Source organism: Sitophilus oryzae, unplaced genomic scaffold (genome assembly GCF_002938485.1).
Source record: "Sitophilus oryzae breed Bouriz unplaced genomic scaffold, Soryzae_2.0 scaffold_1441_pilon_pilon, whole genome shotgun sequence".
In the NCBI taxonomy this organism is placed as follows: Eukaryota; Metazoa; Arthropoda; class Insecta; order Coleoptera; family Curculionidae; genus Sitophilus; species Sitophilus oryzae.
Window position 1 is genome coordinate 1,843,196 of NW_022146106.1, and position 27,872 is coordinate 1,871,067.

General features: G+C 35.2%; 2 protein-coding genes across 2 annotated transcripts in view; both read left to right on the forward strand.

Moving 5' to 3' along the window:
• Window positions 1-27,872, forward strand: part of LOC115876994 (ecdysone receptor-like) — a 924,397-nt gene that overhangs the window by 195,864 nt on the left and 700,661 nt on the right. The window lies entirely within an intron of this gene.
• LOC115876982 lies at window positions 2,845-4,729 on the forward strand. Its single transcript, XM_030893040.1, has 2 exons — window positions 2,845-4,257; window positions 4,310-4,729. The coding sequence occupies exons 1-2, from the start codon at window positions 2,869-2,871 to the stop codon at window positions 4,532-4,534; spliced, it is 1,614 nt and encodes a 537-aa protein (XP_030748900.1). The 5' UTR covers window positions 2,845-2,868; the 3' UTR covers window positions 4,535-4,729.

Genomic DNA, 27,872 nt, shown 5'->3' on the forward strand with positions numbered 1-27,872 from the left:
ATTGATACAAGTTTGAATTGATTGATACAACAGAAAGAGCTGTTAAAATGTCAGAAGAATACATTAATATTTTATATAGAAGTGAAGATGAAAATCAATATGTGATTCAGACTGTAAGCGCGTATAAGAAGAAATATCAAAATCCAACTAAAGAATGTTTAGTTCAAAAAATAAATGAGCTATACTTAAATGGTTTAAACTTGATTAGAAGATGAAGATTTCTTAATTTTAGGCTTTTAACCCAACCTTAACACTATGAGAATTGTATATTTTTACAGCAATAAATACATTTTTTCAAAAATAATCATAATTTTGTCAAAAGAGTTGGAAAATTTAGGAATTTACCGAGTGGTTAATTTTAACCGTGAATAACTTTTGAAGGAGTAGGTTTATCGAAAAATTGTAAAAGACCTTTTTTGTAGAACGTTCAGTTCTGTAGAATATATGTATGATTGTCATGGCTGGCGAGAGAACAAGATCGAGAGAAAAAAAAATTGAAAAAAGTGGCAAATTCCCATGTAATTTTAAGGTACATTCAGGCTGAGAGCGTCGACCGTCGCGTCGCGTTTGCGTCGCGTTTGCGTCGCGTCCGCCCCATTGAACTCGAACCCCGACGCTCAGCGGACGCTATCGCTAGCGCAACGCCAAACGCGACGCTGTCTGCCTGAACGGTCTAATTTAAGTTAAGTGAATTGATTCCATTTCGTCACGCGGACGCGACGCAAACGCGACGCGACCCTCGACGCTCTCAGCCTGAATGTACCTTTAAATGGGAAATGAATCGTCTTTGGGGCAAGGTTTATTGTGAATATTAAGGGTTTACAATGGTCTCTTATTTTTTTAGACAATAAACTAAAAAATTTAGAGGGCCTCGTGAGAGAAATGATCAACTTGATCAGCAGCCAAATGAATTCCTGTGGGGAAAGAAACATTCTTAATTCCTGTCATAAATAGACATGGCATCATATCTCTTTCACATTCACAACTTCTGTGGCTTTACTCTTCAAAGTGGTATTAGTCATATTCGCATAAAGTTACGTAAAAAGTCCGTCCGAAGAAAACCGCTCAAAAATGGAGGATTGAGGATATTCTCTCCGATGTAGGTACGTTGAGGAGGGTAATGGGTCGGTACAAACTCGCTACTCGGTATTAGAGAACGAACAAAGGGTAGTTTTTGACGTGCGGAGGCGGCATATTACCGCAACCGGCACGCTAGACAACGGTAATGGTGTTAAGGAACTTTCGTGCAAAACGGTTTGTATGTTGGCGAGGGATGGGTTTGATACTTGAATGGGGTGTGAAGAGATGAGGGATCTTATATGTACATATGCGGTTGAATGCATGTATATAAGGGTGTTTCACATTGAATCTACTCTTTATTATACTGCTAAAGAGTGGTGGCTTGCTACCGTGTATATTTTAATATTGAACAAGGTTTACGTCAATTGAATTGCTCTCTCACACAATGTTTAACATAGCTGACAATGTTAAACTAAAGTTAACCATATTTTTCTTAGATTGGATAAAACAAAAAGGTTCTGTGAGAAAAGTGAATTGAAATATTATATGGAATTTGTGATGGGGTGTTCTTTGTTGAAAAAAATATATATTACAAATTATTTATATTAATTACGAATTGTTTTACTTTTAATCGAATACACACTGGATCAGAGCTTATATCAATATTAAGTATCAAACACATCATATATTTTTTTATTCTAGTAAAACTGAATAAGCCTGAGTGTTTCGCCACTGAATAAAGATAGAATTGAGAAGATTTACATATATACAGACTTGTTTCTGTGGTATCAAGGTAAGTCTTCTGTTCTTTATACAGAGTATTTCATAATACGCCCAAATTCTGGGGTATACACCAGCAAAAATAAAAGTTAATATACCAGCATTTGTGCAAGAAGCCAACTGCCTTTTGGCAGTGGCAGTAGATTGCAACCCCTTCTTTTTACCGATTTCACAACTTATTAAAAAAAAACGTTAAAATAACCAAAAAGAATTCATGTCCTCAGTTGTGAATACATTGCCTTCAAGAATGCCATTTAAACGAGAACAACACAATGTGTGTACAAGTAGCCATATATATCTTCAAATATGGATGGAATATAACATTTATCAACAATTCCCACCTAAGTTCTTAACGACTTTTTCGACTAAATTAGGAAGGAACATGTTATTCGCCGTTCCGGTGAAACAATGACGTAACTGCAAATTTTTGAAATTTTGACTTATCAGCGCCATCACTTTCAAAATTAATGCCTCTATACGGATAAACAACGACGTAAATGTACTACCACCCCCGGCCACAAGATGGCAGTTACGTCGTTATTCGAATATTTACGTTTGCTCCCTTCCTCTCAGAATTACAATGACATTTGATTCAGTTGTGTTTGAAACTTCATGGGAGATGTTACTGTTTCCGTAGAAAAACGACGTAATTGCAAGATAAGACGAAATTTTGGATATCTGTGTTGGCGACTTCGGAAGAATAACGACGTAAGTGTACATTGTGTCATTTTTATTTCAAATATTAATATTTTTGTGTGTTATAACTGCGCTTTATATTATTGCCTTAAAATTTATCTTTTCCAATGTCATAAATGTACTTTCTGACATTTTTTTTTAGAATTTATAAGTCATAGATTAATTTTATGACAGTTAATAATTTCTAATATAAATAATGTATAATTGTTTTTTTAATTATTTGAATACCGACAAATTAGTCGACTTACGTACTTACATACATAATTTGGCATCAGTACTTTTCGGCTGCAACTTTATGTTTTACTTTGTTGCAGAAGCAGTTAGAAGTTACGAGTTTTGGCGCAGCTAATAATAAATTCTAGTGTTACAAAGATGGGTTTAAGAGCCGAAAAGATAGTAAATCTTGCTCTTTCTTTAGTTGAAAATCAAGGTGATTTAACTACTATTTCTGAAATGGCTGTATGTTCAGCTTCAAATTCTGATTCGGAAGTTATTTCTGCAAAGCCTGGATGTTCAGCTCCAAGTCCTGCAGTATCTACGTTTCTTGATATTTCTAACACTTATGTTGTAGAAAAAGAGGGCCCAACAAAACTTAGATTAAAAAAATATCCTAAAAATATTTACTGTGATGATGCGAGTCCAAAAAGTGATTTTTCTGCAGGTTCAAGCGACAATTACGAGCCCTCAAGCGATGAAGAATCGTCAAACTCAGAACCTGGACAAGTTGGTCAAAACTTACCTAACTTTTTAGAAACTACAGAAGGTGAAGAAAATTCTCCAACTCCTAAGAAAGGCAAAAAAAGATTATGCAGAACTGAAAATTGGACAAGCGTAAAAGCAAAAAGATTGAAGAACAGCGGAAAAAGTTATAAATCTAGAACCGGAAAAGTGATGCCGGCCAAAGTGATGGGTCCACCTTGTCCAGAAAAATGTATACTTGGATGTTCAAAAAAGGTTTCCGAAAATGACAGAGCTCAGCTTTTTAAGGAATATTGGGAGATGTCCTCATTACAGAGGCAGCGAGATTTCTTAGGTTTATGTATTGAACAACTTCAAGTTAAATATAGACGAATCACCGCTGGAGAGCCTCGGAAGCCAAATTGTGCCTTTTTTCTTGTAGTTAATGGAAATAAAATTCGCGTATGTAAAGCTTTTTTAATTGGTACTCTTGGAATAACGGAAAGAAAACTGCGAACAGTTATCACATCCAGAGTATCAGGTAATGGAATTGTGGTTGAAGACAAAAGAGGAAAACATGGCAAACATAGAAAGGCGGACGAAGAAATAGTAAAATCTGTGCGGGATCACATCGATGGTATTCCAAGGACTGAGAGCCATTACGTCCGGAAGGAGACTACACGGGAATTTATAGACGGAGGCCTCACTATTGCTGAATTACATAGGCACTATTCAAGCGGAAGATCTTCTGTGTCCAAAACAGCTGCGACCTATGACATGTATGCGAGAATATTCAATACAGAATATAATATTGGATTCTTTATACCACGAAAAGACCAGTGTGACCTTTGTGAGGCGTATAAAAATTCAGTTGGTGATGATAAGCAAGTTTTTGAAAATAAATATCATGAACATTTAGAAGAAAAAGAATTAAGCAGAGCAGAAAAAGATAAAGATAAAGAAAGAGCCAAAAACAAAGAAGTTACGTTAGCCGTGTATGATCTACAGGCCGTATTACCTGTTCCGACTGGACAAACATCTGCTTTTTTTTATAAAAGTCGCCTTAACTGTTACAATTTCACCGTAAGTTAAAAAATATCATTGGCGATAATTTTTAATTTTGTAAATTTTGCAGGTATCAGAAATTGGAAACGATAAATCTTATTGTTTTTTTTGGCACGAGGGATTAGGCTGCAGGGGTGTTACCGAAATTGGAACATGTGTGTTACTCTATCTTCAAGAACTCGCACAATTGAAGCCTGGTCTAGACGTGGTATTTTACTCCGACAACTGTGGGGGGCAACAAAAGAATAAGTATTTTGTGAAATGCACGAATGCACTAGTAACTACTGTTTTTTAAACTTTAATTTTATTTTTAGATTTATGATCGCAGCATATTTATATGCAGTGAGAGCGTATAATATTAATTCGATTACTCACAAATATCTGGTTCGAGGTCACACACAGAACGAGGGCGACGTTGTACATAGTATTATAGAAAAAAATGTAAAAAGGGCCAAAAACTCGGGACCAATTTATGTTCCCGAGCAATATGTCTCGCTCATAAGGAATTCCAAAAAAAAAGGAAATCCTCTTGTTGTTAAGGAAATGACCTTCAGTGACTTCTTTGATCTCAAAGCTTTACATGCGGAAATCGCTCCTAGCTTATTAAAGAATATTGTCGGACAGGAATTTAAAATTAGTGATGTAAGACTACTTCATTTTGAAAAAGGCCGCGAGGTATTCTATTAGAAAACAAGTTTCAAACAACAGGAGTGGGACACTGTAGATTTTAAACCTAAGAAAAGACGTAGTGTTGAAGCCCATCCTATAAAGGAAATTGTAATGAAACCTGCTTACACCAAAAAAATTCCATTATCAGATAATAAAAAGAAGGATTTAAAAAGTTTGGTGGATGGTAAAATTATTCCCGAGTTTTATAAACATTTTTTTGATTCTGTTGTCTGTTAAATTTTCTTTTAGATCATACTTTGTTCTTGTTTGTTCTTGTTAGAAATATTTTTCTGTTATTTTTTGTCTTAAAGAATTCGTACCTGACTATTAAACTTCAGTTGAATGTACTTTTAAAACATACCGAATAAAAGTTTATTGACACAAGTGCTGCATTTTCATACAAATTTTTGGCTAAATAATGACGCAATTACAAAATCAATAGTAAAAGTAAATACTGCCCAATTCAAATTTTTGTCAGTTAAAACTATTCATACTTAACTTATAATTCCATAAAATTCATTACAAATAAGATGTATTTTTTTCTTTAAAACTTAATTAACAATAAATCACAATCGTTTTTCGGCTCTCCTGTAAACTTTATAATTTTGCAGTTGCGTCATTGTTTTACCGGAACGGCGTTATGTTCTTTCCAGGAAATCATTTGATGGTCAAACATCAACAAAATATTCCTTATGTTTCAACTAAATTTTCTCGAAAATAAAGACATAATTTAAAATTCCGTTGGAATACGGAAATAGATTGAAGTTTTGTGATTAGAGTGATATATAATTTATTAGGTTTTGTAACAAATTACTTGCTATTCTGTGGCAAATGCTGAAGCTCTGCTAACCTTAATCAAGCATTAATCAAAGTGTGTTTGGAATTTTAGGTGTGGCTTAACACGACAGGATCGGTCTAAACCTTAGGTTAGATTTCTGAAATATAATATACAGGGTGGTCCGAACTGTATTCCGGAAACTTAAAATAAGTAAAAATGTTCGTATAGATGTATGTCCAAAAATGCTTAGTTTCGGTGATACAGGGTGTAGAAGTTTCATTTTTATTTCGATTTTTTCCAAATAATTTCTGAAGTAACGTCAACATTTGGATGAAAATTGGCGTCTGGGAGTTTTTTGACATGAGAAATTTGATTTTGATGTCAATATGACTCCTACTAGTAGAGGGCGCCACCTACAATTTTTTTAACTGGTTTGAAGAGTAATAACTTTTTTTCCGTACCTGTATAAGACTACTGAGTAAAAAAATATCAGGGATCAAAAAAAAATAGGGAATCATTCTAACCCTAATTATATTTTCACAAATTTAATATTAAAAAAGTAATCTAATAAATATCTGTATAATACTACTGAGTAAAAAAATACATTTTCGTATTTTTTTTACGTAAAAAAGGTCTCTTGGTAAAAATCGCTACGGGTAATGGTTTTCGAGATATTTGGAATCGAAATTATCAATACCTGTCATCACTGACCTAAATTAAACATGTTAACTAAATAGTTATTAGACTGAGATCATAAATTTGAAATGTTTTTGTACCAAAAATTCAACAAAAACTGTTTTATCATCATTTTTTTGCAGAAAAAATATGATTAATTTAAAAAAATTAAAATTTCCCAAATTTATTATTATTCAGTAAAATAACTATCTACTCAAAAGTGTTTATTTTTCGTTAATAATGGCATGTATTGACTATTTATTTTCATTCTAAATATCTTGAGATCGGTTGCTCGTAGCGATTTTTACAAAGAGATATTTTTTGCGTAAAAAATCACAGGGATGTATATTTTTTCCTTCGATAGTTTTATACAGGTACAGACAAAAAGTTATTACGCTTCAAAACAGTTAAAACACTTGTAGGTGGCGCCCTTTACCAGTAGGAGTCATATTGACATCAAAATCAAATTTCTCATGTAAAAAAACACCCATACACCAATTTTCATCTAAATATTGACGTTGCTTCAGAAATTATTTGGAAAAAATCGAATTAAAAATGAAATTTCTACACACTGTATCTCCGAAACTAAGCAATTTAGGACATACATTTATACGAACTTTTTTACCTATTTTTATCTGAAGAATATGCTGCCGAAATTTCCGGAATACATTCCGACCACCCTGTATATTTCTTTCGGCCACACACCCGCTTTACCCGACCCCTGAGAGCGACCCGAACAGTACAGCGTAATAGATTCTTAATCATCTGATTTTATGTAAATATTTATTAATACACAAAAAATAAATGCTAGACTTTGATAAAAAGTATGACTTTCGTGTAAAATTTTGTTTGTATTATTATACTATAAAACCAGAACAATTTCAAGATAATCAGGTCTCCTTAATTAAACTGAGGCCATCAACCTCTTTCCCTCCACCAATTCGCCTTCCAAAAATTAGCTCAAACCAAAAGGGGCCGAGAGAAAATTTGAAATAACTTACAGTTCATGTTCCGACACCCAAATGACGACTTAATTTACTTCCTCGCCCGCACCCCTCACCGGTTGCCTTCCGCCAATCGTCAACCACCCTTTTTTACTCGCCTAATTAACTAAATAGGCAATTAGTGCAATTAGAAGGCAGAGCAAGAATTGTCGGAGCGTGAGATAAAAGAGAGTGGCGTTCGGATGTAAATTGAGCGGGCGTAAAACGGCTTATTACTGATTGCCTGTCGCCGACATGTATTTATACTTGTTTCCGATGGAGACTTGTTCTGGTTAAAGAGGTGTTGAAGGTGTAATTGGTTACGCAATGATTTTCTACCAAGAGTGACGAGGGAAGATGAAAATATAATATTAGGATACCCTTGTTCATTGAAGGTAACTTTGACGGTTCACTGGAAACTAGTTCACTAGTTCACTGCAAACTTTAGTTTGGAAATAATGATAATTGGTTCCGGATTAGTAGTTCAATGCGAATTGTGGTTTCGGTCTTGAAAAAGAAACTGACTCTTTACATTCTACTTAGAGAAACTATAGAAAAACTGGGAAGAACTCAATGTACTCTGGAGCTGGAAGGGGGCTCAGATGAATTTTAATCGCCTGTATGGTTCGCCTTTCAATTAAAATAAAAATATTTTTTTTCATTCATTCATCACAAAGGCGTGAAGAGTACTGTGAAAAACGCGAGTGTGGATGAGGAGGTTAGGGCCCGTATTCGGTAACTTTGACATAAAAACGTTACGCTTTCAAAGCGGTGAGCGCAAGTAATCGATGATCAGCGAAACGCAAGGCAGTCGATTTTGGTATTCTCGTTGCCATGCGAATCGTGTTCTGGATACGCGTTGAGCACATATTGGCAAAATCACAATTTCTAATGTAGCTAATAGCATAGACAAACAAATAAAAAGAGACTGACAAATCCCAAAAGGTAAAGAGTGGGACCGCGTTCCCGTAGCGCAACTCAGAATAACAATTTTGAAACCAATTAGCAGGACCATGGCAGGACGTACGTCTTTATTGTTATCTTTCTTTAATATGTGTGCTTTATATGAAAAAGAAAGAGATAGGTATACTTTACTTTTACTTTTACTTTACTTTTTCGTATCCGGACCATATAGGTACATAATGTACAATTATAATTTAAAATTCTTTAGCCCAGTACCGGGCGACGTCTAAAGCATTTTCATCGGCGTTCCATAAATTTTCAAGGGTACATGTATGAGGGCATCTTATGCATGACAGCACATGCTCCATATTTTGGATTTCGCCGCATTCACATTTTGTGTCTTCATCCGTGATAAGTCCCCATTTCGCTTTGTTGGTTTTAACAGGCGCTACTCCTGTTCTGATGCGGTTTAGGGACTTCCACGTGACCCAATCAAGATGTTGGCCTGCAGAATCTTCTTCTCTAAGAGGATAATCAAGCGGTGGATCTTCTTGAACAGTTTTTAAAAAGTTTTTCCGAGATCGGAGTCTGCTTGATCCTTGGAACTCGCCAAAAAGCGGATGGCGCTCGTCGAACATCTGTTTAAACTTTTCAGTGTGTTCAGCCGCTTTGCGCCGCTGTGAGGGAGCTGCAAATCCGGAGGCTCTGTAAAGTTGAAATAAGCTTGTTGCTTTCATACACCCTGTTGTTATTCGGCACGTTTCATTTAAAGCAACATCAACTTGTTTGGCATGGCTCGATCTATTCCATACAGGACAGGCATATTCTCCCGTTGAAAAACATAAAGCCCGTGCAGTTGTTTTTAAGACAGATGGATTTGCGCCCCACTTGCTTCCAGTTAGCCTTCTCAAAATGTTATTTCTAGCGCTGACTTTCTGGCGAGTTTTCTGACAGTGGTACCTATATGTCAAGGTCCTGTCTAGTATCACTCCGAGATACTTCGGCTTTTCTGTATGCTCCAGCAAACTACCTCTCCACAAGATATTAAGCTTTGTTGCAGCGTCTCTATTGCGTAGGTGGAAAGCGGAAACCTGCGTCTTGGAAGGGTTGGGTTTAAGTGAGTTCCGGTCGTAGTAACTAGCCATTGTGTTAAGTGCACCTTCCAGTTTTTGTTCGACGCTGTGAAAGCTGGTATCTTGTACAGCTATTGCCAGGTCGTCAGCATAAAGAAAATGTTTTGAGTAGGCAGGGAGAGGTTGATCGTTGGTATATATATTAAATAGCATTGGCGCCAGGACGCTTCCTTGGGGCAGCCCATTCCTTTGAGTTCTCCATCTGCTCTTACTATTGTTCAGAGTGACACAAAAGCGTCGGTTCTGCATCATTGTCTCGATCACTTTTACCAGGTTATAATCCTTAATTGTAGCATATATTTTAGTTAGGAGGTGTTTATGAATGATGGTATCATATGCGGCGGTTAAATCGACAAGAGCGACTCCAGTGATCAGCTTCTCCTCGTATCCCCTCTCGATATGCTCTGTAAGAGCCAAGACCTGCCCAGTGCATGATTTTCCCGGCCTAAAGCCCGCTTGCTGAGGAATAAGTTTCGATTCTACGATTTTCTCCATGCGTCTGAGAATCATTCGCTCGTAAACTTTGTACAAATGACACAACAGGGAGATCGGTCTGTAGCTACTGGCCAGTCCTGGATCTTTAGCCGGTTTCAGCAGTGCTACAACTTTAGATTTTCGCCAAGATTTCGGGATTTTGTGGCTGTCGGTACATTCTTGAAAAAATTTCAAAACCCACATTTTTGTTGCTGGGCCGAAGTTTTTAATCTGCTCGGTACACAAATCGTCTACGCCTGCTGCCTTTCCGTTTTTCATATTGTTTAAAGCGTAATTGAGTTCTTTTAAACTGTAGGGATTCTCCAGGATGTTAATCTCGTTTGCTCGATCTCTCTCTAATCTTGGTATTCTAGTTCTCTTTTCGGGCTTTCCATTCTTCAGCAGCTGGTGGGCAATCTGGTCAGGTTTGATGTTACCGATTTGTTTCCTTTCAATTGGGTCGCCATCAAGTTTTTTTAGGAAATTCCATGCGATCTTACTACTGTGAGTCATATCAATTTGCTCTATCTTGTCTATCCATCTTTGACGATGGCGTCGACCTTGACGATGGCGTCCATAAATATAGAGGGTATTACGAATAGCAAACAGGAATTATTATCCGATTTTTGCAGAATTAATAAATGCGATGTTCTGTGTATTCAGGAGACACACAGGGACCACACACAAAAACAACCTAATATCCCTGGCATGCGATTGGCCATTGAACTACCTCATAACAAATATGGGAGTGCAATCTTTGTCAAACCTGACAAAGCAATTACATCAGTTGGGTCATCAAACACAAATAACATCGAAATATTAACAGTGGAAATTGGAAATTACACTGTCACTTCCGCCTACAAGCCCCCGGCAGAAACCTTTATCTTTACACACCACCATTGAATTTTCGATTCTCAGAAGGTTAAATTCGTCTTGGGTGACTTTAATAGCCATAGCCCAGCCTGGGGATATACAGATTCCGACACGAACGGAAGCCTGGTCGAAGAATGGGCAGAATCATGTGATCTTACCCTTATACACGATAATAAACTTCCACATTCTTTCCACAGCAACATCTGGAAACGTGGATATAACCCCGATATATGTTTCACTAGCCTAGCATTGGAAGGGCAGTGTATTAAAAGAGTATACCATCCCGTGCCTAAAACTCAGCACAAACCAATAGGAATTGACGTATACGCAGCCGTCAGATCACCAAATATTCCATTTAGGCGTCGGTTTAATTTCAAAAAGCCAACTGGCAGAATTTCTCTAGTGAATTGGATTCAGCTATTAGTGAACTGGAGCCCATACCAAAGAACTACGAACGATTTATTGATCTAGTGAGGCTAGTCTCAAGACATACAATACCAAGGGGTTGCAGAGAACAATATATTCCTGGTCTTTCTAACGATTCTAGAGAACTGTTAACCAGGTACAAAGAACTCTTTGAGAAGGATCCTTTTAGTGAAGACACGCTAGAATGTGGCTCAATGTTAATGCAAGAACTGAGTAATTCCAGACAGCAAAGATGGAGATAGGTATAAAACGTATCGTAAGACATTATCGCACATTCTGGCTGGCGGAAAATTTAAATTAGCCTTTATTAGTAGTATTCTTTCATTCTGAAACTGAAAATTTTCACTTAAACTGATTTACTCCCTATACCACGTAAAGGGAACGTGGTGTAGGAAATAAATCAATTTAAGTGAAAATTTGCAGTTTCAGAACGAAAGAATACTACTATTATAAGGGAAATTATAAAAAAAAGCAAAAATTGTACTGTTCTATAAACATATTTATTTATACATAAAAATAAATAATCTTTAAATAATAACAAAAAATAACAGTGTTTATTCTTACTACCTTTATACAGACACCTACCTACATCAGTAGTAGAATAAATAATAAATAACATAAAATAAGCTCCGTAAAGACTGACAAATCCACAAAATTTCAAATCAAATTCAAATGTGTCAAATGAATCGTCAAACAGAACTGTCAAGGATCCCCACCCTAGAGTGCTTTTTCCGCCCACCATGCAGGAATACATGGATAGCATTATGCTCCTTCCTTAGTCTTCTTATTCAAAGACATAAATAGAACGAAATTTTGCGTTCTGAGTTGCGCTACGGGAACGTTGTCCCTCTCTTTGCCATTTAATTTGCCAGTCTCTTTTTATTTGTTTGTCTATGGCTAATAGTCAAAAATTGATAACTGACGGATATAAAAATGAAAAATGTCAATATTACGTGAATTTCATAACCTATTGTTGAGTTATGTCAAGCTATTTTTCTATGCATATGTCATTATTCTTATTATACGAGGGAAGTGTTGAAGACGCTTCTCAGCATTTTCGATGTTTTGAACAATATTTATAGCTGCCAAGTCATAAATTATCAATTACTTATTGAGGAATTTATGGAAAAAGTAGTAATTTTCACTAAATAGCAAGATAACGCACAAAATCACAATTTTTTCGATTTTCACTGACAGTTCGACAAGCAAAACGATCCTTTAAGGCAACCGTTTTGAAAGCGCTCAGCGCAATCAGTAAAGACGCTAACCGCGTCAGACGAGAATACCGAAATCGTTAATTAAGTGCGCGATCAGCGAAAATTAACGTCATATACGCTAAGCATCTAAAAGCGCTTAGCATTTTCAAAGTTACAGAATTCGGGCCCAGATCAGCGTAGTTCATAGCCATTCTGAACTTTATTTCACTCCGCAACTTTGCGGTGTAAGTCTAGAGCCAGCATTAAAATAGTGCAACTTATCAACCCGCAGTTCCGCATGCCAGTGCATGCGTATTTGTCTTCGATGGACCGTTTTTGCAGAAAGTATGCATGTGGTTTAATATAAATAAAAGAACAACTGAATACTTGCCTATGAAAAGATTATTCGGGGACCTTTATATTAGAACTTTCATACACTAAGAATAACTAAAGACATTTTTACGAGTATTTAGAAAGTCCAACGAAAAAAAAATAGAAATATAGTTGAAAAAAAGTTGCTTAAAATTAACTTCTTGCTCAACACACTTGCATCATTGGCTATATAAAAACGGTCAATAAAAGAGTAATTAATACAATTTTTAAAATAAAAAACGCAAAAAACAAGCGTTCACAATGAAAAGCTGGTTTCCATAACAATGTATAATTTGTACTTTCTAAACTGTATAAAATTGTGATTATTTTGGTCGTGCTGTTGGAGACATATTTTTTAATGCTAAACTTATGGCGTTGATTTATCCACGTAAGTATATATGATCTAGGGATAAAAACCGTATTACTTTTACCATATGATCGAATAAAAACGGCGTCAACGATGGCTATGAAATGAAGATCGCTGCCATTTTATATGTAAAATTATATGGGAAATGTCATTGATCGGCATTTCATAGCCATCGCTGACACCGTTTTTATTCGACCATACGTTATCTTGTATGCTAAAGCGCGTGGCAGAATCGCGCTGTGGCTAGATCAATGGTCATAATGTTTTCGCACACAATAACATTCTGACCCTGGAAACAGAACATCGAATTTGATTGGTCAGTTTTTCGCGCTGTGACATAATCTTTTAATGCCCCCGGTAGACCTAAGCGCGAAAAAGGTAACCACCATGATATAAGAACATTTCTCTATGTCTCTGGTTGAACCTGATACGCAAAGTTGACAAGTAAAACTTTACGTGTAGACGAAACTTTATACTGTGCGAACTATGAATTAAATTCATATAAATATCGGACCTAATAAAATACGGTATCTGGGTATGAGGCATTGTTTGGGCAGCGTGACCCCATAAATATCGGCGTAATTGCCGTCCGCGGGCAATTAAAATTTGTACACGGGGAGAGAAAAAAAGCCAGCGGCGGCGCGCGCGAGTCACGGGCAATAAATAATAAAAAGCTGCACCAGTGCACACGGCGCGACGCGCTTAGTTTTTCATGCCGCCACGTAAAACGGTGCATTTTGATTTACGATGCGAAAATTAACACGTTTCTACGTACGGGTCGCGCTCGCAAAGACCTATTATGTGTGTGCCTTAACTAGCTTGCTATCGGTTTACCATATGTTGCTGGTTGGTTTCAAATTGTACATACAGGATGACAATTTGAAAACTACTTCAAAGTAGATAAAATTAACCTTTAACCAATATATAGGGTGGTCCGAACTATATCCCGGAAACTTCGGCTGCATATTCTGCAGATAAAAATAAGTAAAAAAGTTCTTTTAAATGTATGTCCTAAAATGCTTAGTTTCGGAGATACAGGGTGTAGAAGTTTCATTTTTATTTCGATTTTTTCCAAATAAATTCTGAAGTAAAGTCAATATTTGGATGAAAGTTGGTGTCTGGGCGTTTTTTGACATGAGAAATTTGATTTTGATATCAATATGTCTCCTACCAGTAGAGGGCGCCACCTACATATTTTTTAACTGGTTTGAAGAGTAATAAATTTTCGTAAAAAGTAACCACAAATACAAAAATAAAACTTTATTTCTGTAATCAAGATAACTCTTGATTCATTCCCATTTCTAAGGTTACACATTCAGAGAAACTGCCGTATATTTAATAATTTAAAATAATAGAGATTGTTGACTTTCGTCCAAAAAGAGTTCACACGTGTACTAATAGTTGTCGAATAAAATTTTCTGAATGACATCATTCAAAATCTGTTAATCAGTGGCGTAGAACTTGGCAACTAATGCTGCTCGGTCCAAGATATTTTTCGGCCTCTCCTGAGAGCAAGAGACTACACATAAATCATTAATATTGATTTAATAAAATGTTTTGTCAAAAATAAAGTTAGTAAGGCTCTGCGAGGCCCTAAGCTTCTGGGGCCCCACTGCTTCGCACCGATCTATCCTATGATAATTTAGTATAATTCGGTTAGTAATTACCATTTACCCAGTCGTTCAACAAAGTTGAAGAGGTAAGAATTTGACCAATTGCAGAACAAATAGTTTAAATAAAATAAAGGAACCTACGTTGTGTTAAAAATACTTTTATTCTGACTTGCCTCGGATGCGCTCAACAGAAGCAATAGTAGGCAAATTTGAGATGAGGTTATATAAATCAATTGCTATATTTGTAAATACCGTATGACTCTATGCTATTCTGAACTTATAAAATGTAATAATAATATAAATACTGTCATCAGGTCGGCCATATGGGATCCGCCATCTTGAATTTTGCCAATCCGACTTCAGATTCGCGATCAGCGAGCCAAAAAACACCCATATACTCCCATATACTGATTTTGTTCGGATCCTTGGTTTTTTGAAATTTGCGTCGGAACGTCCGCACTCTACTGGACAAGATAAATTCAAATCGACCAGAGAGAAGAACAGCACTGGTCTCACAGGAATGTCAGTTTCAGTTAAAATCCGTGCGATTTTGGAAATTCGCCTCTGTCATATTTGATCAGCCATTTTGAATTCTGCCAATCCAACATCAGATTCATGATCAGCGACCTAAAAAAATCCTATACCGGTTTTGGTTAAGATCCGTGCGATATTCGAAAATCATGAATTGTGGTAGGTTTTTTGAGGTTAGTAAAAATGTGAGACATGCTAGCTCAATTCTGACGGGTGTTTTGAGTTTATCAAGCCCATTTACATTAGGTTATAGTGTTTAATAATAAGCGTTACATAAGAAAATTTTTTTTTCATTTTTTCCCATTACATTTTCCTGAATTTTTACCAAGTTTTTGAGGTTAGAAAAAAACTGAGATGTGATAGCGTAATTCTGATAGCGGATTCGTGCTCAGTGTCGAAAAATACTATAGGATATGATGGTCTGGCAAAAAGCATACCCCACTTTTCTTTTTTTGTGTCGCTGTGTAATTATTTATGTGTACAGAGTGCCTTAAAACTGAATGTTTTGGAGTTAAAGAATTATGTTTAATTTTAAATAGGTGGGTCATCTCAATAGCAACGCCACTGCTTTTACGGTCTACGAACCTTTCCCAAAAACAAATCGTTAATCATTACCGTACATGACTTTTTCCGGGTTTTGTGTGAATTACCCCGTTTTTACGATTGGGCTTGCAGTCGTATTGTAGGCGTGGTGATAAATTCATCTTGCAGACATGAATGAGTTAGGCACGAGGCAGATATTTGGCTGAGTTTTTGTTTAGTCATTAGAAGTGTCATTGATTTATCATCATTAGTTGGGAAGTTAAATAGGATGTTTCAAATAATGTTGTACAGTATTGCTTTCTATCAATTTCACACAAAAACATATTTTTATCTAATGATTACTTACTATTGAGCCAACAGTTGTATAAACAAATCTCGATTTTTGTTCTGTTAAATATGATTATATGTATATTCGAATCTGTAATTAATACCCCAGTAACCAACAGTAAGACCAACGGTTGATCAGGGACCAGAAATTCTCAATAGTGAAGTATTGCAGGCAATTAAACAACTTAAAAACAACAAAAGTCCAGGCCCTGACAATATATATCCAGAAATACTTAAATTAATATCAGGAGAGAACGTAGATATACTGACTAGGCTTTTTAACAAGATCTATGATAGAGGAAAAGTACCTGATGACTGGCTCCACTCAACTTTTGTACCGCTTCCGAAAAAACCATCAGCTCGACATCTCAGTGACTACAGACTTATTAGTTTAATGAGTCACGCACTGAAAGTGTTACTAAAATAATACATAACAGAATTTATAAGAAGTGTGAGCAAGAAAGCGGCTATGAACAGTTTGGGTTTAAGAGTGGATTGGGAACACGAGAGGCCTTATTCTGTTTACAATTGATGGCGCAGAAGTGTACAGACCGACAAAAACCAATGTATGTGTGTTTCGTAGATTTCGAAAAAGCATTCGATAGAGTCAAACATATGAGACTTATCGAAATGTTGTATGAGTTGGGAGTTGACAGCAAAGATGTAACACTTCTGAAACATATATATTGGCAACAAACAGCCCACATTAAAATTGAAAATGACAATTCCTATCCAGTCAATATACAGAGAGGAGTAAGACAAGGATGTGTGCTGTCTCCTTCGTTATTTAATGTTTATTCTGTGGCGATTTTTCGGGAAGCTTTCTCTTCAGCAGATTGCGGTATTAAAGTCAACGGCGAAGTCATTAACAACATTAGATTTGCCGATGACACAGTTCTTATTGCCGATTCTGATACCGGTCTCCAGAGTTTAGTGGAACGACTTGAAGGCTCCTGTAAGAAATACGGGATGAAGATCAATTCTCTTAAAACTAAAGTCATGATATTTGGACAGAACCAAAATGTACCAGTTCCTATTAAAATAGAGGGCAATACCTTAGAACAGGTCTACAAGTTCAAATATTTGGGGTCCTGGATAGTTAACACCTTGAACAACGACGTGGAAATAAAAACCAGAATAGAACAAGCGAGAAATGCATTTTTAAAAATGAAGAACGTCTTCCAGAACCCCAGATTGGACCTAGAGTTGAGAAGTAGGCTCGTTAAGTGTTATGTTTGGTCAATCCTATTATACGGAGCAGAAACATGGACACTGAAAGTTCAAGAGATGAATCGCCTCGAATCGTTCGAAACATGGATATATCGAAGAATGCTTAAAATTCCATGGACAGCCCATATCACAAATACCGAAGTCTACAGCAGAATAGGCAGAGAGAGAGAATTGTTCAATACAATAAAAATAAGAAAAACATCATACTTAGGGCATATATTGAGAAATGAAAAATACCACGTCTTACAATTGATAGTTAAGGGTAAGATTGAAGGAAAGAGAGGTCTCGGCAGGAAGAAACTATCTTGGTTGAGAAACATCAGAAACTGGACTCACCTAACTTTTGAAGAAATTATAAGGAAAGCCGAGAATCGTGAAGATTTTGCCAATGTGATCGCCAACCTCCACGAAAGAGACGGCACGTAAAGAAGAAGAAGAATTAATACCCCAGTCAAATTAGTTGGGATAGAAATCTTCAACTCTGAGTAATCATGGACCATAAACCATGATTCTTGGTTTTCGTATACTTTCTACAATATTTGCACTCACGCTAAATGCTGTGGTACACTTTTTTTACCGTAAAGCAGGTATGCATTAATCTTTAACTTGCAGTTACTGTTAAGTTCTGTGTGTACTAGTGCTCTCCAACGGAAGACAAAAAGTCACGATACAATAAAAACTTGAAAGATAATATAGGGACCTCTTAATATTACCATTAATAATATGAAAGGTTAAATTTAGACTTTAATTGGATTTTAAATGCGAAAATACAATATGAGAAATAGTGTTAATTTTTGTCAACCCAGTAACTCTTAAAACGTTAGACCTACGAAAATATGTATATTTTCGTAGGTGTCATATTTTCCGAGATATAAGCTAAAAAGTCATAAAAGTGAAATTTAAGCCCTCCCCTCTCTTCGGGCTCATCGTCTATCTTCGGTGACTTTTGACACATATCAGCCCAAGTCTAGAGAAATCGTTTAAAATCATTTTCAAAACTGTAGGATTTTTTCCACCGATTTCTCTAATTTGACGGGGCTATCAATAAAGTGGAAATAAATAATATTTATTTATAAAGCCAACTATTAAAATAAAATATCGTACTTACCTACCTCTTGAATAATGGTGTGGTTTTAAATAAAATACACTTTCCTATTCTTACTATGTGATGTACCTACTAATCTAATATTTATTTAATATTTTTTTAGCAATATTACTGTGATACATGATATTGAGAAAAAGAGTATTTTTTATAATAAGATTGGAAACGATTATAATAACATTGGAAACATGCTAAAATTTCCCTTACATTCAATGGACAATAATACTTCTAGTTACCTATCAAAAACACTAACTAAACATCATTTCGGTGCGGAGCAGTTACTCCGGTAATCACACACCAGCTATTGTTTATCTGGAAATAGATTTAGGACTGTTTTAACCAGTTTCCATCAGACTTGATTGAGATTTCCTCGATGGTCCTCGAAACAGTAAATATTATGTTTGTCGTGTGAAATGGTATCCTAAAATCAAAGCAAACATCACAGTCTACCGATACGTTTTGTTCCAACAGTTTTTTTTAAATGTAATACCATCGGCTTCATATTATATTTTATTTCTTTAGCGTAGGTATAATAAAATTAAGAGAGGATAAGTTTAACATTACTTCCTAAAGTAGTTTAGTTTCTGAAGAAGACTCTATGCGTCGAAACCATTTTAAAATAGAGTTTTTTTACGAACTTACGTTGTATTGTAATATTAGTTCCTTTAAATATTAACCAATAGCTCAGTCAAATTAGAGAAATCGGTGAAAAAATATCCCACAGTTTTGAAAATGGTTTTAAATGATTTCTCTACGCTTGGGCTGATATGTGTCAAAAGTCCCCAAAGATAGACGATGAGCCCGAGGAGTGGGGAGGAGTTAAATGTCAATTTTTTCACTTTTCTGTTTATATCTCGGAAATTATGACATCTACCGAAAAATGTTCAATATATAAAAATAAAGCTGACAAAATTCTCTACAAAATTGGTTGAATGCCATTATTTGTTTCATAGGTTAAACCCTTTAAGAGTTACAGGGTTGCCAAAATTGACACTATTTCTCATATTGTATTTTTGCATTTAAAACCCAATTAAAGTCTAAATTTAACTTTTCATATTAATAATGGTAATATTAACGGGTACTTGTGTTATCTTTCAAGTCTTCATTGCAACGTGAGTTTTTGTCTTCCGTTGAAGAGCACTAGTGCACACAGGACTCAATAATAACTGCAAGTTAAAGATAATTGCATGCCTGCTTTGCGGTAAAAAAGTATACCACAGCATTTAGCGCAGCTGCAAATATTGTAGAAAGTATACAAAAATCAAGAATCATGATTTATAGTCCATGATTGCTCAGAGTTGAAGATTTCTATCCCCGCCTACAGTAGACTTGTGTAATGTTAAAGTAGCACGAAGCATTTGAAGCATTAGAATTTGAGGTCTGGTTCTTTTCCGGATTACTGATTTCTTCCTGTAGGTACAGTTAACGTAAGTGTAATATTTACGTATCTGCACTACCTAATTCATTTCGTATCAACATCGATACAATATAGTATCAGTCTTCTCTCGCAGAATTTCAAAGAGTGTTAAAAGCGCATATGAAAGTGTGATTTCTGAATCTTCTGAACCTACAATAATGTTATCCACATACATATAACTTTAAATACTTTAAAATTATATTTTAAAATTATCTATATTATTCCATATTATCCGTTTTAGACAAGTAATTTCTTCTCTTCAATAAAAAAAGTGATTTTAAGAAGACTTCTTTAATATTGGTTAACCAACCAGAACTTACCAGAACTTACAGAAGCTGCAAAAAGAGCAGGAGCCAGTTTACTTCCAGAGAAAAGTAGGGGGCGATATGAAATAGCATTGAAAGTATACGAAAAATGGTATGCCGAAAGAAATAATCTTTTTTTTAACAAAATAATCATAATCATTTTCGCCATGTGTAGTTTGTATTCCTATTTGATAGATGGCGCCACCGATTGCCTTAGGGAAGAAATTTGCGACAAACAACGAGTAACGGTTGCTTTATAACCTCAAATTTCATTTTCGTTGTGATTTTACCGGCATTATTGTTTAACATCCGAAATCACTTGGTAAGTATTTTTTTATTGTGTACTTGCCTGGCCTAAATAAATACTATTTACCGAAATTAAGTTTTTCTTTACTTTTTTTAAGAATTTATTTAAAATTCAACATATAAAATAGTTGGCGGTATTGCTAGCCCAGTGATGACAATATCGCCAATTTACAAAATAAAATAAAAAATTAACAAATATTCTCTGTGTGCTTAAAATATTACCAAACAATTTAAAACTATTAGTAAATAGCCTAGATAATGCATCTTACCTATAAATTTTGATGCCAAATATTAATTACCTATTGAAAAAAAAAATAAAAGCATAGGCGATATTGTATACACTTACTTTACTAAGAATATTGCTTCGGAGACAGTCTTGATGGCATATTTTAGCGACATGGCAAGGCAGAAAAAGCCATCTACTCTTTGGGCTACGTACAGCATGATACGGATAATGCTAGAATTAAGGGAAAAGACTGACATATCAAAATATCACAAACTCGTCGCTTTTTTAAAACGTCAGAATGTAGGTTTTAAGCCAAAGAAGTCTATCATTTTTACCAGGCAAAACTTTTCAACAAATAAATGTGTTAAAATCTTCAATTATTATTGTTAGTATTACAGTAATGTCAATATTACATATATGGTTGTAAATAAAATGTATTATACGTTTTTACTAACAATAAAAAATGAAGTACTTATTTTGGTATATTGTAGTGGAAAATTGATGTATTTAAGAACATTAAAGAAACTAGAATATTTTTGATAAAGCTTATTCTGAATAGTATGAATAGATATATTAGTAAACTGCGACATAAAACAACTGTGACGTTTTTCAGAACAAAACAGTCTGTAAATCCCTTTCTCAAAACTGTTTTTCTCTGGCTGCAAAGCAACGAAACGAGACCGTTTCTGAACTGGAATCGTGTGTAAAAGAAAGCGACAAAAGCCGACCCTGAACCCGGCTCGATTGCCTCGGGCTGTCGTTACCTCGGTCGCCATTTTTTTATGGCTGTACATATGCGTGCGTACGTACTCGTACATAAACGTGTACACACACACGGGCGGTGTAAAAACGTTTTGCTTTTCTTGAGTGAGACTGGGCCGGTCGTATGCCTTTGGGTTAGGTCATGGCTGGAATACAGGTCGGTGCGTTAAACGAACTCTGAAATCGTTAAATTGGATTTTTTGTTTGTTTCGTGGTGTTTGTCGCTTCGATTGCGGTTGTGAAATTTAAACTTTGTCGCGTTTACGGATTGACTGTTGTGTATGAATTGAATGTACGAGTATAATGTATAGATACATTGAGTACTTCATATTTCGATATAGAAAAAGTTAAATAAGTCTCCTAAGAATTGCTAATTTGATTAAATAGAAAGAGGAGTTTTGAAAGAGGAAACTGATGAAAAAATTAGTCTGCTTTAAACAGGTCTGAAATCAAAGTACAATACACAAATCTATAAAAAAGAGCTATACCGGGTACATCTTAAATTCTCTCTTCTATTTTTTCAGATAAAAACGAAATTTGGTATGTTAGTATATGACATAAATTAGGATTGATTGACGTATTCAATTGCTTTTGGTCACTTCCTGTTTCGCCGGAAATTACTACAACTTAGTATTTCTAAATGAGATCCTCGGTATTTTTACTTTATTCGATAGACAATGACACTCTGAATAGGATGATATATCATATGTCAACTTTTAATATTTTCGCATATGGTTTATTTGAAATTGTAACATGCATGGTGTATTTGAAATTGTAACATGTTCATAACGATAATTTGACCCAAAATACCAAGTGTGTGGTACCAAATTATTCGTAAAAGAAGGCTTTTTCCAAATATACTAATGAGCCACTCTTGTTCCATTTGAAAAAAAATCAGATATGATTAAAAATACGATCTTTTAACCATCCAGGACAAGACACGAAAAACACCAGACTATAATCTAATGAATCTATTTTTCCAAGGCTTCTTGATTAAAAATTAGTGTTTTTAACACGCCTCTTCGCACTTTAGATTGAAATTTAAAATACGATTTTTTTTTCAGCGAAAATCTCAAAAGTTGACATGATGTCATTCTATTCAGAGTTTAATTTTCTATCGAATAAAGTAAAAAAATGACGGGAATGCCGTTTAAAAATCAAAAGTTGTAGTCATTTCCGGTAAAACAGGAAGTGGTAAAAAACAATTGAATACGTCAATCAATCCTAATTTATGTCATATACTAACATATACTAAATCTTGCTTTTTTATCACTTTGGAGACGCAACCCGTATAGCACCGAATTTTAAGTAAAGACACTTGGAAGAAGTGCCAAAATATTGGCATTTAATTACTGAAGTCTGGCGGTAGAAATATAATTTACATTCAACACCAATCTTCTAGTTTATTGTTTGCTGACAATATTCACTATCAGTTTTATCACACACTGACTACCGCACATCGAAGTTTTTTTCTCTCAATTTTCTCGCCGTTACAGTCACGTATGATGTCATCGCAATGCTCTTCTAGTCACTTCCACAGCATTTGAAAATAGAAAAGAAAAACTAGGACACGGTGTCCCATATAAGAAGGCATGCTACAAGGATCCCTTAAAATCCTACGAATCCCTTAGATCGGTAATCCCTTAAAAATACGAATCCCTTAGATCGGTGCGCTCGGTGCGCTTCGAGCTATCGGCGGGACTCGCGCCATCAGGCGAAATCAGAGAATGCATGGGAGGGGGCGAATAGTCTACGCCGAGCGACTGTTTTTAGTGGAGCGGTTTTACATTAAACGTGTCCGATGAATTATTAATCGAAAGTGTACGAGACCATATCATACTTAATATGCGGTTTTTTATAAAAATTTCTTACAAGCACCTAACCTGTATTGTTTACTACACTTATTCAATAACTGACTTAGAAAACCTTCCGATTAAACCCATTTATTTCTCATCTCGTTTTGATTATCTCACATTATTTTGAAAATCGAATTTAAATATCGTCAACTTATCATCTTATTTAATTTTTGGTTTGTTTTGACGTTAGTAATAACAGCTGATAAATAGTCATCCTATGTTATTATGTTGATAGCTCCGTAAAAGGTACAAATAGAGAAAATAATATTTATGTTTAAATAAAATATTTGTACATATATCTACCGTATGATAGAAAAAAACGGCGTCCAGTTGGATGGGAAATAACGATTGATGACATTTCCTATATAAATTTACATATAAAATGGCACCGACCTTCATTTCATGGTCATCGCTGATGCCGTTCCTTTTCGATAATACGGTACTATAAAAACTATTTATATTTTTTCTTTTTTCAATTTTCTTTGACTTTTTTTATTATATTTTAAGTTTTTAAAATCTTGGTTTTAAATCAGTAGTGAATGAAACAAAACTTGTGTTTACATTTTGTTTAATGATTGACGTTTCGACTAATTTTAATTCGGTCTTCTTTAGAATCTATAATATACAATACAATTTTATCACTAACAATGTGTTTAATATATATTTTTTCTTACCACAAACGTAGAAAATTATTTATACGTATATTATAGATTCTGAAGAAGACCGAATTAAAATTGGTCGAAACGTCAATCATTAAACAAAATGTAAACACAAGTTTCGTTTTATTTACTACTGACTTAAAACAAGGATTTTAAAAACTTAAAATAAAAGTTATATATAAATGTTTGTAATGACACTTATTTAGATTAAAAAACTAAAAATAGAAGTTTTATTTGACTATTTTTCATATCTAGCTTTGTTTTTAAAGAACAAATTAAACCCTTTTGAGTTATACCAAATTTGTTAAAATCGGTCAAGCTAAGAGTCATGTAGTATATTTTATCCCCATCTTCCACTCTATTTCACTAATTTTATGTGGTTTGTTAAGGTCTAAATATATTAATGTGTGTTTGGTTAAGATCTAAATAATATCAATTTCCATCATAAAGCACAAAATATAAAAAGTTGCATAAAAATATAAATAGTAATAATACTTTATAATTTTTTGAAATGCCGAATGAATTTGACTAAATTTGAATAAACTCCTTCTCGTCTATGCTCAAATTTATGCTGGTGACGTACTCTCGACCGTCGATCGTGCGACTCCAGTGCGCGGCTACAATCGACTTTCCGACCGGTCGTGCCGCTCGCGCCTCTCGCACCGCTCGCTCTCGCCGATACCTATTCAGTGCGCGCGGAGCTTTAGTCCATTAGAACAGAATGATAAATTTGCAAAAACACAGTAGTTAGTAAACACAACATTAGTACTTTAGTACTCAATCCAATAACTAATTGCCTTATATGTAATGGTATATAAATAAAATTTTTATATATAAAAAAAACATTGCTCGATTGCATATGTAACACTGTAGAAAAATATCTAAAGCAAATATTTTAATCATAAAATCAACCGGCACAAAATCGGGCATGTAAGGATGAATGAAGGTCTGTCCTGTATAAACAAATTCTTTCCTGAAACGCACCATACGGTAGTCGCGTTTATAAATAAGTCGTTCGAGTGTTCCAGACTGTGTATTTATTTACAAATACCAGATGCATGCTACAACGAGGTTAGAGGGCCTGCTCTTGACTTTGTTAGTGCACCGAGATGTTGCGCTGTTGTCATATTGACTTCTAACTAAAATTAAGTTTTTTAAATCTACTTAGAAAAAATAATATGATTAGGAGTACTTCTTTATTATTTGCTTGATGATTTGAGAAACTCCACAAGGTGGAGAATTTTCCCCCCTACTATGGAGCTTGGTAGTAGTGAACAGAAATTAGTATTTTCAACTACATAAAAAAAGATTAGAAGAATAACCAAATTAGTATACTTAATAACCCTGAATCACATTTTAATAATACAATGCACCTGTGAATTAAAATGATAGACGCAGCTATTACTTTCATGGATCCCCACCCCAAGTATCATCTATCTGACTTCGAACTAAATCTGACCTGAAACGACGTCAGACTTGAAAATTTAGTTCGGGTGCTGGTGATACGACCGGTGACGTCGCTTTCCTATTAAAAGCGACGTCGTTTCCACGTTGGCTTGCACGACGTACATATACTTGAACTAGCCCGACGTCTACCCGTTGTCCGAATAGGACACGTCTCACTGATAATCCCTAAAGTAACGTCCAATTATATTTTGTTGTATTTTATGTTCATATTTATAACCTAATTTACGTATCTCTATTTATTATTAGGCATTTGCGGCCTAATGAACATCATGAACATAACCTAATAAAACGTTTTTGTAAACACACTTAATTTTTTTATTATGCCTAAAAAAACACTAAAAAGGCATTTAGACATTCATCTGTATTTTACAGAAAGATGTCAAGGCTTTTGCAAAATAATAATAGTAGTAGTGATGTCTTGCCTCCACCCACGAATGTTTTTTATCCGGAAGAGATGCTGCATTATACTGGTGCATCTTAATTTCTTTTTTTAGCTTAGGAAACCAGCAGACCCCATCCTCCTGCCACATGTGAGGTACTGGTTCCAATTCTTTTAAATTTTGTATATATATTATCTTAAAAAAGTGGCTGCCCATTTTTTTAAGGAGAAAACAAAAACTAAAATATAATTGCACAAATCACTGATACGCAAAGTGAGGTTACGCCTACAAAACCATTGAACCGTCATCTGTCAAACATTTTTTGACTACAAACAATTGACCTATCATAGACCAATAACAGAGAACATCGGGAATCGTTTACCAGGAATACGAAAAATTATATGCTCTGTGGCCGACGACGGATGCTCCTACGTATGCCGGCCGATCGCAAATTTTACGTGGCGTAAGTTAGAGTTATATATGTCATAATACCATTGCCGGTCGTCCGGTTTGATGACTTCGGTCGTGTGAGACGACTAATGTTGGAGACCCGTCGGAATTGGTATATTGGTAGTTCATATTAAGTCGGGCACAGAAATCCGCCATTCTTAACAAGTATCCGATTGTCAGCCATTTTAAAATCGTTTTTTGTTTTTAAAATTTATTTTCGATTCACATTCCGATTTCTAGAAGAATAATATTGATAAGGTTGAGTTTGGGGGGAACCACAGTACAGTTTTATGATTAAACCAGCTAGAAAATAAAAAAAATATTTTGCGAGTTACTTTTTTATAGATATTTTTATTTCATAAATCTACCTAATTTTAAAGGCGCTCGTTGTTTTCCGGAGTACTTTAATCAGATATATCAAAAAAGTGACTTCAGTTGACAAAACTGATGTCTGGATTAACGATTCAGAATGATTATAATATGAAATTAGGTAGGCACTTATAGTTATATTCGAGGAGTGATTATGAATCCATTTGTAATTAGGTAGTTATAAAATATTTATCTTATAAGTATGTATTCATGGTAGCGAATTTGAAACCAAACGTAACGTAAGTGCTTAGCGACGAATTTTAAGTAACTGAAATCCAACGTAATATGACTTTGATAATTGGTAGAATTACATTCCCTATTAGGTCAGATACCGACGTCGAGGCAACCCGAATCTGTATTCCCCAATTAGGTGCAAATAAGGGTCGTCAGGCGGTCGAACCGACGTTGGTACCCGACGTCGGGTTTATTGAACGCGACGTATACCCGACGTTAGATAGCGTCCAAATGCTACTTGGGACTTTGGACAGACTACAGCTAAATATAGCAAAAATGAGACGCTCACTTCTTCTTTCTTCTTATCACGCCCTCTCCTGCTGAAGGTTGGCGATCCAAATGGCAATTGTAGCTCTGGAAACTGCAGCCCGGAAGATTTCCGCAGACGAGCGTTCAAACCATCTTCTTAAATCCTTTAGCCATGAGTTCTGGCGTCTTCCAACTGATCTTTTTCCTTGCACTTTGCCCTCTAATATGAGGCGCACTATTTCGTATCTATTACCTCTCATCATATGACCCTGATGATTTTTGTTTCCTTGATGGTGTTCAGTATCTCTTTTTGTTTCTGCATGCGCTGGAGTACTTCATCTTTGGTGATCCTTTATACCCATGAGATTCGCAGCATACGTTTGTACACATACATTTCGAAGGCTTCTATTCTCTTTTCGGTCTGTGAATTTAGTGTCCAGCTCTCACATCCATAGAGTAACACAGAGAAGACGTAGCATCTGGCCATTCGAGTTCTAAGTTCCGTACTGAGGTCTCGTCTTGTAAAAAAGTGATTTCATACTTACGAAGATTTTTCTCGCTTGCTCAATTCTTTAAAATATTTCTCTTTTCGAGTCGCACTGACTATTGATGTTAGCTCCTAAGTACTTTATTGAGGTCACTTGTTCGATTGTTTGTCCCTGTTGACACGCAGGTGTGCATAGGTGCAGACGTTCACTGAAATCACTTTTTTAAACAAAAAATAATATGAAGAAACATTTAATTTTGGAAAAATACAT

Excerpts from the sequence above, each read along its gene's own strand:
- LOC115876982 (XM_030893040.1), top strand. The coding sequence starts at position 2,869 with ATGGGTTTAAGAGCCGAAAAGATAGTAAATCTTGCTCTTTCTTTAGTT. Across the intron at positions 4,258-4,309 it reads TTAACTGTTACAATTTCACC|GTATCAGAAATTGGAAACGA; the intron begins GTAAGTTAAAAA and ends TAAATTTTGCAG.